Raw genomic sequence first — 14,051 nt, 5'->3', positions numbered from 1 at the left:
TTTTCTGTGAAAGCAAAAGTGCCTTTTCAAAGCGAGAAGATATCCTATTTAATGTGGTATTCATTTGAGAATTCAGATACCTTAGTTTTAGCCGATTTTAGGGTACTTGACTTTTCTAGGACTTTAATTCCCTCCTTTTAAACCAAGGAGGATAATATTTTAGCCTTTTGGAAAGATTTGAAGGATACCTTTTTTCTCCTGCACAATTTAATACAAAATGTTCTGAAAAAGTATTCTGTGCAATTTGAAAAACATTTAGGCAGTTATTATTGCTTGCTCTTTTTTTTCTTTTACCCTCCAAATGCACTTAAGATTATTTAATCCAGTTGGGATATCATCAACTACTTTCATTCCAAGTTTTGGAATGAAACTTTTCATTTCATGACAAGTTTTAAATTCATTTCTTTTCCACAGTACTTCTCAGCCAGTTGGACGTTCCCTCTCTATCATATGAAACCCAACACTGAATTAACCTCTCAGGAAGGGAATGGTGCTTGCCAGGCTTTTGAACACATATTTAAAAACAGGATTTTGACTTATAGACAGTGATTTCATTTTACTTTAATTTTCCTTTTATTTTCATGACAGCAAAATTTTCTGGAGAGTACAATCAAGATAGAGTATCAATAGAAATAACATTAATAGAAGCTTGATCATAAATGATAATAGCCATAATAAGGACCTCTCTCACCAAGGCATTCCACACAGAGAGATAACAGCACAATAAATAAATTCTCATTTGTCACACAAGAAATAATACAAAATTGTAATTAAAAAATGTGGTGTTATAAATGTTCTAAAATGCAAGCAAAGATATAAGATCATGCACTGGAGACAAAAGCTAAAAGTGAATAGTTGCAGCAAAATAAAAATAATGTAAAAGATAAAAATGTTCAAGTATTATGAAAAGAGAGGAAAAGATTCAAACAGAATGGTTTCAAAAGAAAGCAATTATATTTACTACCCTAGGAGGGACACTGGCATAACTGTGCAGTAACACTTCACACTATTTGAATACACACTGCTATCCATTCAAAGGACAGATTTCATTTCCTTGAATCACATCACATATTACAAGGTTGGAAGGAAATTCATTGTTTCCTCTAATGTAAGTAGACTACAATACTGTAGAAGAAATATTCTCAAGATCAGACCAGTGTGATACCTGCAATAGAAGGGCCCTGGGAGTCAAAAAAACATTGACTTCATCTGTTTATATCATTGGGAAAAATTCATTTCAGAAAATCATCTCACACATATTCATGGAGATTCTTCCCAATCCTAAACTAGAATGTCACTCCATTCTTTAATTTTGCTGTTAGAGGTGAGCTATTGGAGCTAGCAGAATATAGCAAAAATAATAATTAAAACAAAGCTTAATATGTTAAATTATGCTTAATTTTTTAAAGTATTGCAAAGTAACTTGGGTCACTTAATGCAACTAAGATTTGTATAATGCATTAGTGGGGTTGTTTGCAAAGCATAGTTATTCTACCGCAATTTAACTAATCGAAGCAGTACCTTTATCTTTGTGGTTGAATACATGTCAGATCTAAACAATGGCTAATTTCTACATGAACAGGAGAGAAATGTTTGTCATGGGAGTAAAAAAATAAAATTTGTTCGTTAAATTACACATAAATATAAGGTACAAATGTATTTTTAAAATACAGATTAAAATAATCACACTTGCATTGTGTACATACGAAAATACAGTATTTAATATTCAATATACACAGACACATTTATGATAAATGCAACTATTTGGCAGAGCCAGTTCTTTCAGGGTTTTTCCTGTCCCCTATTTCCACACATGGAAACAAAAACACTTTGCAGAAATTTCTTAGCTCTGGCGAACGTCTTGGAGGAGTTTGTTAATCTCAGCCACGAGCTCGCTGGCATCCATGAGTTCATGCTTCCCGTCATTAAGGTGGTTGAGCACATTGTCAAAATCATCTTCTTCGTAGTTTTCAGGGATCTCCTCCATGGCTGGCAGCCACTTTGAAGAAGGCTGCACGCTGGAGTGAGTTCCAAGTGGAGCCCCCGAGTTGGTGGTGGGGTTCTGAAAGTGTGTACTGGCCGCCCAAGCTGCCACCCCTTGTGGGTACCCCGCAGTTTTAGCTGGCACCGGTGGCTTCCGGCGCTCCAGAGAGTTGGACCGATCCACCTCACTGCACTCAGAATACGTGTCCAGGGAAGCGGGTAAGAGGCGCTGGAAGACGCTGCTCATTTCGGAGAGCAGGGAGGACGTGCTGGTGTCTCCTGTGTCCTCCTCACTTGGCAAGTCCTTCCCAAAGGTGGAAAAACTCTTCTTCTTCTCCCCAGTTTCCGCGTGCTGGCTGTCATCCTCAAGATTCGGATGCGGATGCTGCTGCTGAGGTTGGGCTGGGAATTCTTCCCCTGGAATGAACATGTTGCTCCTATAATCGGAGGAGGGTGAGTGCAGCGGTGGCATCCAGCACTGGTCAGAGTGTCCCAGGACTCTGCACTCTTCCGTGCACAGCCTCATAGCTGCGCTCCGGGGAAGCAATGAGGATTCGTTATTATACTTAGCAGGACTCAAAACTATGGGGAAACATAATTTTGCTTTTATTAAATAGAATGAGACTAGCTGATCTGAATGACTAATTTGAAGACGGCAATATGCAACGTAACAACCATTGTTGGATTCCTACTATCTTGTTTGGTGAACCTCTGTATCATTTATTATTTTTCTGTTTTTATATTTTATTCTGTTCAGTGGTTTGATTACTCTCGCATTCTTACATCTGGTGATCTGACCAACTCTGAGGACTATAAAAATATGTAATATAACAACCATTGATACTCCCTATCATTTTGTTCTGAAACCCTGTCTCATTCTTATTGTTTTTGCTGTGTTGTTTTTGTCTATGTTGTTGGCATTTTGCCATTGTTCTTTTTTAAAAATTCTCTTTAAAATAAAAACTAAATAAATAAATAGAATGAGACCAGTTTAAGCTATTAGCAGGATGCTGCCCTGTTACGAGACACATTAGATGGGCCACAAGCATGGTTTTAATTTGAATACTAGATTTACGGACCTCCATAAGCCAGATCTGCAGCTGTACTGTTTTTCTTGTTTACTGAATAAAGAATAGAGGAGCTTAGTAAGTGAGTGTTTCTTGGGAATATTCTTCTAGTCACATATGGAGAAAATGGATTGATAATTTATGCATGAAAAGAGCTAATAAAATAAAAAATTTAAACTCCAAAAAATAGAATTTTAAAATGAAACAGTTGGGAATGGCACCAATTAACCTTTAGTACCTTTCATAGTTTTCTCAACATGGAATTCTACCTATCTTGCTTTAATGGAGACACTGGAAATATAATTAGCTGTCAAGTAATTACGATTTTTTAATCTCTCATAAAAGTTTTATAAGTTATTTATTGACATTACTTTCAATAGTTGTGGAAAGTCTTGTTAACTCTTGAACATCTCCAGTCATATATCATTAAGTCTTTTCTACAAACTTGAAATTCATTAATACTGAAATACATGGGAAAGTCATCAAGAACTGAATAATATGAAAAATCCATTATTTGGTTCTCCCAGATGTCCTGATATCCTGTTGGAATGTGAGTGGCCACATTCATAGAAAATAAAAGACATGAGAAAAGCAGAAAATAAAAAGGAAAAAAAAACCTCATTAATGGCAAATACAGTTACTACACTGCATGAAAGCCAAGAAATGCAAAGATGTAAAATATATTCCACAAATGATTTATTTCTAGAAAAACTCAGACTTTTCAGTGCCATGATTTCACTTTAGAAGAAAGAACAGAATTGCAGAAATTGCAAAGTTATTTTCTCAGTTTTGAAAGGGAATTGGACTGACACTAGCCATATTATACACTGAGAAGTAAATTTGCAGATTTGGCTCTTTAAGAACAATTTCTCTTCCTCCTAAATTATTGCTAAGAGGCTGACTCTAAGGTACTGCTCCCTACTAGTCTCACTGTGATATGCTTCCACCTGGTAAAGTATCTGCATAGAAGAGGGATTTGCTTGTAGTTTTTGAATGAAAATTGAAGAAAGAACAGCTGCATTTCAGAAGGGGAAAAATGATGGTGTTTGTTTCAAGGTGTAGAAATCATAGCACTTTACAGCTGGAACCTGCAAGATAATTCTATTCTTAAATCCCTCTGGTCCTCAGTTTTTAATGGGAAAGAGAGAAATTGAAGGAACAAAAAATGAGAACAAGGGATGTGAGAAAAACAAAGCTGCATTGCTGGGAAAGCTACAAACACAAAAGAAGTGTGGGAAAATGCAGAGAAAAATGTGAATACCAACAGCATGTGAGTCAAGGTGGAAAAAGAATGAACACAGAGAATCACTGTGTAATTTGCTATAAAGATTAAATTTTAAAAAGCAAGGCTGATTTAAGAATAAAAGCAGGATTAAATGTCTTGACTTCATGCATTATTACTACTTAGAAATATTTACCAGCTGCCATTTTTCACCACATGATGTAGACAATTTCAAAAGGAGTTAAAAGCAACTGGGATACCTCAAATAAAAATGAGGTTTTCTCTACAGTGAAGGAACTATCATAGTGTTAATGATTTTTTTCTTTAATTCTTTGGGTCTTTGAAAATGAACAGGGGACCTAAACATTTTGTCTTACTCACATCCTATCAGAAGGAAGGGGAAAAGACCTCCTGACACTTCCTCATTTGATTTTCTGCCCTTTAACTAGTTTAGACTTAGGAAAAACTTTATTGTGTACTTGTTTATTTGATTGGCTACAAGTTTTTTTTTAATGCTTCATGACAATGGTAGTGGTTGAGAGATTTATACAAGGTTCTGAGAATTCTCAATATGATTAAGCTCACCAAATACCTGAATATAATGAACATATAACCCTCAATAAACATAGCAACACAATCTGGGTGATTGATCCAATGTGACAGTTCATGCTCAGCAATAATTTCAATCATAGGAATTATTTCTAAACAGTGAATGCTATTTACGACTTCACCACAATAAGTAAGTATGGCTTTAGTTCTAAAACAACTAAATTTAAATGAAATATAATAAGAAAATATGGAAAAAGAGATAAAGAAAGACTAAAGGGGAGAAAGCAAAACAATGGAGAGAGAGGAGAGTGGTACAGAAGAGAGCATCTCCTGCAGTTTCATTGATACTCTCAGTCTTTTCCCTGGAGATCCAACTGTTTGAAAACAATCTTGGTGCATACATAATTCAGCACCACAAATGTTGCATCCCACACCCCAGGGAACAGGAGTTGTTGGCAAGCAGCAAATTTTTCTGTTACTCTTTAAAAGCTCTGGGGGCGGCTAAGGTTCCTCTGCAAGGATTCTTTACCACCACAGGACCATGAATTTTATCACCGTACTACACCTTAAAGGTGAGGCAGGAAGTAGAACATGAAATATAAGAAGAAAAATTCATGATTAGCTTCTATTAAGTCATTAGTCGTGGGGTAATCAGTCAGCTCTCTATTAAGGGCGTGTCATAACAGAAATACTGATACCACCGCATGCTCAAAAGGGTTATGATCTACTTCTGAGCCAAGTATAGCAAATGACATTTTTATGCCCAGTTAAAGGGCCAACCTAGATGATGCCAAGGAATGTCAAGAGAAGATAAATAAGTGAAGGTAAAGGCTGATGTCATTCAAGAAGGAGCAGCATGAAATAAAGTTTGAGAGATGAACAGCATTTACAGCAATTGAGAAATGAACAGCATTTGGGAAGTGATGCCTGTAGGTGTTGCAAAGACCCAAAAATGGCAAAACTGAGGCTTACTAAGCTAGGAGTGGATTTTGCTGGCCTTTGAGTACCAAAATAAATACCTTTGTTCTCTGTTGCTGAGCAACAAGTTAAGCATTGATTTTAAGCCAAAATATGTAAATTAAAATGTTCACAGAAGGTTATTCAAGCTGTACGAAGTAAAGATTTGACAGTGGGACGAACTACTGGCTATCAGCTTAGGCAGTGGTAAATCAACCATCCATGGAAGAAAGGCCAGGACAGAGCTAGGGCACCTGCCACGAGAACAGAGAGAACCTAGAAATTAAAAAGTATGTTTGAAGTAAATACTGATGGGAGGCAGATGATGAAAAGTGGAATAGGATCAGTGAAGAAGGAGTATGACAAAAAGCAAAATCAAAAGCCTTTATAAATCATCCTTGATGCCGCAAATTAAATAGAGGTGATTTTGGAGGCAAAATGGTTCACGTTATTGTTCAATGCTGGACAAGTAAGAGAGAGAGCAGTTGACAAACATGAGTCAACAGACAAAGCTGCATACTAATTCTATTGCTCAGTACGTAGTGTGTTTATGTGGGAATGAAAGGAATGAATGACCAGAAATGACCCTTATTGGCAAGGAAAGAACACCACATCATCTATATTTGTTCTTAGACTAACACTAGAAAAACTTGAAATATGATGCTTACATTCTAAAATAAACATGCTTTAGAGAAAACTGTCCTGAACTCTGCTAATGGCATTCAGATGTGGACTTACATATTTTTCTACTTAGGAAATGTCCTAGAACTATACGTTTACAAAGGACATATTTTATACATTAAGGTGGATGTTGCCAGGATAAATTTCAAACTATAATGTTAGTAAGCAGTCATCAGAATGATACTCACAGTTAAGGAATCTTTATCTCTCTATTGATAATCAGTACACACATGGCAGTCTATGCCACCCCAATATGAATATACTGTCTGGACAACTAGTGATTTGCTGGGTGCTCTATGCTTACAGCTAAGTACCGTGAGGAAGCAGGTAGCTAGTGGGGCAGAAATGAATCTGCTATAGTATAAACAGTTGTAATACAAGGTTTCATACCAGAAAAGTAACTTTTCTCCCACGTCTTTGGATTAAGCATAATTGGGTAAATATGAAGTTATTTTTAAAAGTTTATCTACATGTTAATGGGGTTGTGAATGTTAATATAAAAGTAAGCCCTTAACTTTTGAAAGAAATGTAACATGGATGGAACAGAAAGTCATTCAGTACACAAGACTTTTTCTTTTCCACAGTTTATCTTTGTCTATGTGTTGTTTACACAATGTCATCACTTCTAACATTTATTATTATGACTGTTATGTGGAGTAAGTACTAGATAATTCTCTTGCTTGGAGGTGTAGTGGGGTGGTACAGTGTATGCTTAGTATGCATGAGGCTCTGGGTTCAAACCTCAGTTCCAAAGCTGAGTAAATAAATAGTAAATAATTTTAAAAACATAAAATAAGAAAACAGATTCATAATAACCTATTAGAATTATATGATATTAGAATTAAGAAGGGGTCAAAGCATTCTAGAGGCTAATAAGTCTTTAGAATGTTATGTAAGAAAATATAAGACAACTACATAATTAAAAAAGAAACACCTGTTACTCCTTGTATTTCATAGATTAGTGTTTAAGAGTATGGAGATTGGTTCGAATCTCACTTCTACCATGTACAAACTGCCTGACCTGGGATGCATTTTCTAACCTTAATAAGCTTCAGTTTTCAAATCTGGAAAGAAAAATGCGAACACTATTGTTAACTATCACCATTACAAGTAACTTGCACATCAGAGACTTGGGCCAAGCAATGTAGATAAAAGGATTCTGTGGGAATCTAGAGGCGTAGCCCAGTGGTTACAGCTCTTACATAGAATCAGTCAGGCCCTGGGTTCTGCCCACAGTACCACACAGAAGAAAGAAGAGAAGGAAATGAAAGAAAGAGGGAGGAAGAGATGGGGAAAGGCAGCAGGGAGTGGAGGAGGGAGGACAGAGCAAGAGAGAAATGGAGGATGGCTGGAACAAAGGAACTGCACTTGGACCTAGAGGACTTAGACCTGACCCAGAGCAAGCCCTGGGTCATAACTGCTGACTCCTCCTCTGCTGCGGCTGCTGCCACTATGACCACTGTAACTCAAGAGAGCTAGAATTTCTATTTATTGATTTTTGTGAATTTCTGTAGCTCCATCATATTTATTTTCTGTACTCTCTTATCAGCTATATTTGGAAAATAGATGTTAAGACAAAGCTAAAATGGGCAATGCAATGTTGTTCTGTCTTTTTTTCATTTATCAGACGGCAGACATTTGATCCATAGTTTGTCAAAGGAACACTTCTACAGTCCTAAGGGTTGATTCAAAATTACAATCCTTAGTAACAGAGTTGCTATAGTGACACAGTCAGTATTTACTCAGTTGGTTCAGCAAGTTTCTGCTGCACAATTAGAGGAAAGGGATACTTAGGAAAATGTGGTTCAAAACTTAATAGAATCTCCTTCATTCAGCTGTGTGCTTAGAAATCCCCCTCTGGGATGGCTGTCTCTCTTCTATTACCGTACAGATGTTAAAGTGAATGGTGGGAAGAAATATTCCATCCTCACCACCTACAAGATGCATTCTTTCTCTTATTTTTAGTGCTTAAAATGCACCCTTTCTCATGTATTTCAGTCTCTGACTTTGTGAGTTGGTTCCCATCACAGGAAATGCACCCTCCAAATTATAGTCCATTTCACCACTCCTCACCAAAACAGGCTGCCAGAATAAGAATATCCACCCAGTAATTTTATAGAGTTGCTCAAGAGTGTGCTGTGGCAGTACTGGATGGGGTAGAAAGAGGCAGAAATCTGTCTGCTTTTCTATCCCCTCCTTTCATACTAGCTCCATCTCTATCAACTACTTGCTATGCATTTTAAGTGAATAATTTTACAATATTTCACCTTTGCATTCACTAGTAATAGTGTGCAGACTATAAATCTTTAGTTCAAAGGACAAATGTAAAAGAAATAGAAGCTTGGGCAAAATTGTTCAATTTACTAGAATTGTAGCAGATCTGAGCATAAAGATTTACTATCATTGTCCTCTTACCTGCTGGAATTCTTCCATCTGTGAGAAACAGGTCACTGAATCCTTCACCCAGCAGTCTATCTATCGGAGAATCTCGCCCCAAATCATAATCACTGTCTCCTGCTTCACTGTCCCCACGGCCACTGTCTTTCAAGCTAAATTTGTCCATATCTTGAAGGGCATATCTAGAAAGATCGATCAGGGAAAATATGGTTTTTACTCTTCAGCATTTATCTGAGACTAAATGGGTAACACAAGGATAATTCATACCTATAGCTCCTGGAATATTTGTTTCCTCGAAAACTTGGCCTTGGCTGATATTGCCCCTGGTGAAGCATTGAAAGCAGCTGGGAGACCTGCTGAAAACCAAACAGACAGAACTGATTCCTGTAGACACACCCCCAAGTACTCCCATATGCTGAGCATGGAAGAAAAGTTCCTTGGTATTTTATACTAATAGAATACATTACATCCCTTTTAAAGACTTGCATAGGCTGGGTTGTGGCAGGCTATACAGTCAGTCACCAGATGCACCTGAAATACATCCTGGGAGATATGGATGATAATACAACTATTTTTTCATTTTAAAAGAAGATTATCTTTTAAATAATCTAATTGATTTCTTTTATACAGACAAAGCATGTTATAAAAATATATAGGAGATGTCATAAAATTCATTGTAACACATCAACTTAAAATAATGTCAGACAATTTTCCAAAGTTGTATAAAAAGAACATGTATTCAGATGAGAATCTGGAGGCCTCAGTGTTTACCTTTTAGCAGAGACCAAAACAATGAGAATAAGTCCCTTTACATCTGGGATTTCCAGGATCTGAATTTGGGAACTGAAGGGACTCAAATTATCTCCTTCAGGGCACCACAGTTGTTTTTCAATGCAATGCATATTACCTGCAAGCAAATTATGCAAGAAAACATGGGAACTGTGCTGCGAAGGCGTGCAGGCTTGCTACACATATGCCTGTAACCCAAATCTTATTTAATTTTCATATTGTACTTACTAATAGTAACAGTCAGGAACCAATACATACAATAGATATTGCCAATGAATTCATGCAGGTCATGATCTTACCTCAACAGCAGGAGTGGCGTGGGTGAGTTCTAATGAGAAATTCTCTGGCACATGGTTTGATGAGATCGTCACCAAACTGTTGAGAGACTGGTGACTGTTGTGACTCTGGCGGCTGCCCATCTGCCCTCTTTCTAAAGTCGGAGAGGAAGACGGGGATGATCTGTGATGAGATCTGATGGGCAGAGTGCCATTGATGGTGGGCACCAATGTGATGTCCCCTTTGTGGATCTGCCTGGATGGTCTCTTTGGGTGGTGCTGGTAAGTTGACTCGGCTACCCTGCAGTTGTAGGATCTTGTATCTTTCTTTTCCCGGTTGTATCTAGTTGCAAATAGCACCATAATAACCAACAGCACTGCACAAATTGCTCCCAAGGAAATAATTATAATCATGGAGACATCCAAGGATGCCTGGCTTACTAAAGTCATTGCTGTACTTGTCACAGATTCTGCATATTCAAAGACCATGCACTTCAGGAGGACTTTGGTATGCAGCTGAGGATTGCCTTTGTCCTGGATGAGGACTGAGAGCTCCCATTCTGTGTAGGGGACTGAGTCCATGCTCACGTTGGTATGGATGTCACATGACCGTGGGTCGATTAGGAAGATATTTTCTTCATTACCCGCTACTATGGAGCAGCTGAGCTCAGCATTTACCCCAGAGTCTCTGTCAATTGCCCTTATTCTTGTGACATGAAAACCACTTTCAGCCCCTTTGGGGATGGAGATTTCTGCAGTATTATTGTGCAGCACAGGCCCTATGACCACAGGAACATTGTCGTTTTCATCAATGATGGTAAGCACAACTGTGGTGTTGCTTACAAGCTGCTTTGGACTCCCTCCATCTCTTGCTTCTACCACAAAAGTGATCTGATTCACTTCCTCATAGTCAAAGATTCTGAGGGCATAGATGGCTCCATTAGATGGGTCGATGGTTACATATGTAGTGATGGAACTTTCCAGGATAAAAGTCTCCAAAATGGTGTATGTCACTTGCCCATTTTCTCCAAGATCAGGATCTGTGGCTGTCACAGTGGTGATGTACGCCCCGGGAGAGTTATTCTCCGAGATCACAAACTCATACCGGCTTCTCTGGAAGCGGGGTGGATTGTCATTAATATCATTGATTTGAACAGTAAAATGTTTTACTGAAGAGAGACTGGGTGTCCCCTTGTCCTCAGCGATGACAGTCAAGCTGTATTCAGATCTCTTTTCTCTATCCAGTGTAGCATTGGTCAAGATTAAATAATTGTTTTCATAGGTCTGCTGCAGTTTAAAGTGACCATGTCCATGAAGCTTGCAAACTATTTCTCCATTCAACCCGGAATCTTTGTCCTGTACCCTGACCAATGCAACAAATGTATCAATAGGGTCCCCTTCAAAAATATAAGATATTTCTTCTTTTCCAGGGGACATGAGGTTTATGTTAATTTCAGGTTTATTGTCATTAACATCCACAACATTAATTATAATTTTGCAATGAGCTGGGATTGAATTCGGCCCCAAATCTTGAGCTTGGACATCAATCTCATATGACTTGGTGATTTCATAATCCACTTGCTTGAACAGGGTCAAATGGCCTCTTTCTGAATCAATTTTAAAAGTCTCTATAATTTTAGGAGACACATGACTGCTGAAAGAATATACAATTTTCCCATTAGCGCCCTCATCTGGATCAGTGGCATTCAGATCCAAGAGCAAAGTGCCAACGGGAGAGTTTTCTAAGAGTTGTATTATATAAGACTGCTGCTCAAAAGCAGGGCTGTTATCATTGGAGTCCGAAATGCTTATTTTCAGTATGGACGAGCCAGACCTCTGAGGCACTCCCATGTCGGAGGCAGTGAGCTGAAGCTCATAGCTTGACTTCAGCTCCCGGTCCAACTCTCTGACTACTATAAGTTCCGCATACTTGGCTCCATCTGTCCTGGTCCGAACCTCGATATTAAAAAAATCATTGGCAGAGAGGGAATACGTGTGGAGGGAATTTTCCCCAACATCTGGATCAAATGCACTGTCCAGAGGAATACGCGTCCCAACTGCTGCACTCTCAGATATCTCGATGGGTATGAGAGATCTTGAAAACTGGGGAGAATTGTCATTAATATCGAGCACTTCCACTTCAATATGGAAAAGCTGCAGATGTTCTGTGGGTAGAGTGATCACATCAAACTCTATGGAACAGTTCAAGTTTTTCTGGCACAGTTGCTCACGGTCGATTGTAGCCCCTATGCTGATTTCCCCGTTATTCTCATTCACCACAAGTAGAGAATTTCCCCTTTGCATTGCTCGAAAACGAACGGCCGAAGGATTAGGTAGCTTCAATAAAACATCAGCCACATCCTCTGATAGTCTGGCAATTACTGAGCCAACCCTCTGTTCCTCATAAATCCTGTATTTCAAATTCTTGCCCAGTACATCGTGGTTGAAAGATGCTATTAGGAGTGCAAAAACAAATCTAAAGTGCATTTTAGTATTCATTGGGTGCATTGGCCGATCTCTGAGACTCCCCTCACAGAGCAAGTTAAAACAGCAAAGCAATTCCCGCAAGTTCCTTTGGCAACTTAAAGCTAAGCGACATTTGGTACTTCAAACTTGAAAGCGTCTCTTAACACAGCCCAGCAATTAATAGCTCGCAAACTTTTGTTTCATACACACCGTGTCTCGGCTTCCCGCTATCGGCCTGGAGTCCAATCCTTGCATTTGTTTGGCCGCTGTCCTCCTGCCAGGCAGCCACTGTCACCTCCGCGAGGTCCCCGTTCTCCTCGGAATCCGTCGGTGGCAGAGAGCCGGAGTCTGCAGCGTGCCTTTCCGGAGCGGTTCTTTCTCCCTTTCTCTGCTCGGCTGCAGACTAAACACCCGTGATTGCTGACTCCAGTCTAAAATCTGTACAACTTCACTTCAACTCAGACAAAGCTCTTGCCCGGCGTGTGTTGAATCGCTTCCAGCCAATCAGCGCGCTTCCAAATCAAAAGCTGCTGGAGTCATCGCAGGAGGGAGGGCGCGAGAGGAGGGAGCGAAGGGGAGACGGAGCAGGAGGGGCGGGGGAAGTGAGGGGGAGCGGGGGAGGGGAAGGAGGGGTCGGGGAGGAGGTGGGAGCTCTGCCTTGCCGCTGCTCGCTCTCTCCCTCCTCCTTTCAGTCTTCTGCATTCACTTTCTCTGAGTGCCACGACAAAGGGGAGACAAATTACAGAAGAAAAACTTTAAATCAACTTCTGGTCCCCTTTATGTATACGCCACTTTAAATTGTTCTTGTTTTCTTAATTGTCCTTTTCTTCTGCCACAAACATGTAATCATCTTGCTTTCTTCCATAGTCCTTAAGTGCTGGTTTAACTTAAAAATACCTCTCAGCGCGTTTTGTTGCTGGAAGAATTTAATAAAATTTGAAAACTTGCTTCTAATTCTGCCTCGAGGACCGCCTCCATCCCCTCCCCCTCGGTAAATACTTGGGTCTTTCTCTTCCTAGGAGCAGAAGCAGATTTTCTTAGGACTCTGTTTCACCGAGCAGAACAAGTAAAGAGGATTCATTTTCTGTTTTCTTTCATCTTTATTCTTTGAAGATAAGAAAAGGACTATCTTGCACTCTTGATTCCTGTTAATTAGCCAGATTTAAAGGAACACCTCAGAATTTGGGACTAATTAGCAATGTAATTCTACCTCATAATCACTCCTTTCTCTGAGTTTGGACAAAATTGCTTGTGATATGTCTTTGTCTTATACTTCAAAAAATCCTGTTTATCTTGGTCGAACCACACTGCACACTTCAGCATGCCAGGTTCGACCAGCAAGGTACTCTCTATACACAGCGCGCCTTCCCAGTGAATAGGGGAGAACATGGACTCAATAGTTTACAAGTCAAATTTTTATAATATATGCATTATGTATGAAAACATTTTTCAGATATGTATTTTAAAAACCCAAAGCTTGTTTACATTGACAAATAAAACGCCTAAGCTGAAAATTGCATTTTGCGCACATCAAAATGCTGGGAATACAGTGGGAGGGCTGTGCTCTATCCAGGTCACAGAAACTGATATGGTATTCTTATTTGAAAATATGATTATTTATGATGTTTTCTCTGCTCTGCAGTTCCTTTTAAGTTTATCGTTGTG

The 14,051-nt window shown here is 39.0% G+C and overlaps 1 protein-coding gene across 4 annotated transcripts; it reads right to left on the bottom strand.

The window, feature by feature from the left end:
- Nucleotides 1–541: 541 nt before the first annotated feature.
- Nucleotides 542–12,873, bottom strand: Pcdh18 (protocadherin 18). Of its 4 annotated transcripts, none has more exons than XM_013515332.1 (4): nt 9,945–12,873; nt 9,124–9,212; nt 8,875–9,038; nt 542–2,565 (listed from the first exon to the last, which is right to left on the bottom strand). In XM_013515332.1, exons 1-4 carry the CDS (start codon nt 12,426–12,428, stop codon nt 1,844–1,846), a joined length of 3,459 nt encoding a protein of 1,152 aa, XP_013370786.1. In that variant the 5' UTR covers nt 12,429–12,873; the 3' UTR covers nt 542–1,843. The 4 variants fall into 4 exon arrangements, with proteins under 4 accessions (XP_013370786.1, XP_005386768.1, XP_013370787.1 ...); XM_005386711.2 differs by having other exon boundaries at nt 542–2,511; nt 9,945–12,872; XM_013515333.1 differs by having other exon boundaries at nt 9,124–9,209; nt 9,945–12,872.
- Nucleotides 12,874–14,051: the final 1,178 nt, after the last annotated feature.

The sequence above is a fragment of the Chinchilla lanigera genome, unplaced genomic scaffold, assembly GCF_000276665.1.
Source record: "Chinchilla lanigera isolate Chin_1 unplaced genomic scaffold, ChiLan1.0 scaffold00027, whole genome shotgun sequence".
NCBI classification, from domain to species: domain Eukaryota; kingdom Metazoa; phylum Chordata; class Mammalia; order Rodentia; family Chinchillidae; genus Chinchilla; species Chinchilla lanigera.
The sequence above is the reverse complement of the archived record's forward strand: the minus strand, read 5'-3'. Positions and strand labels throughout refer to the sequence as shown.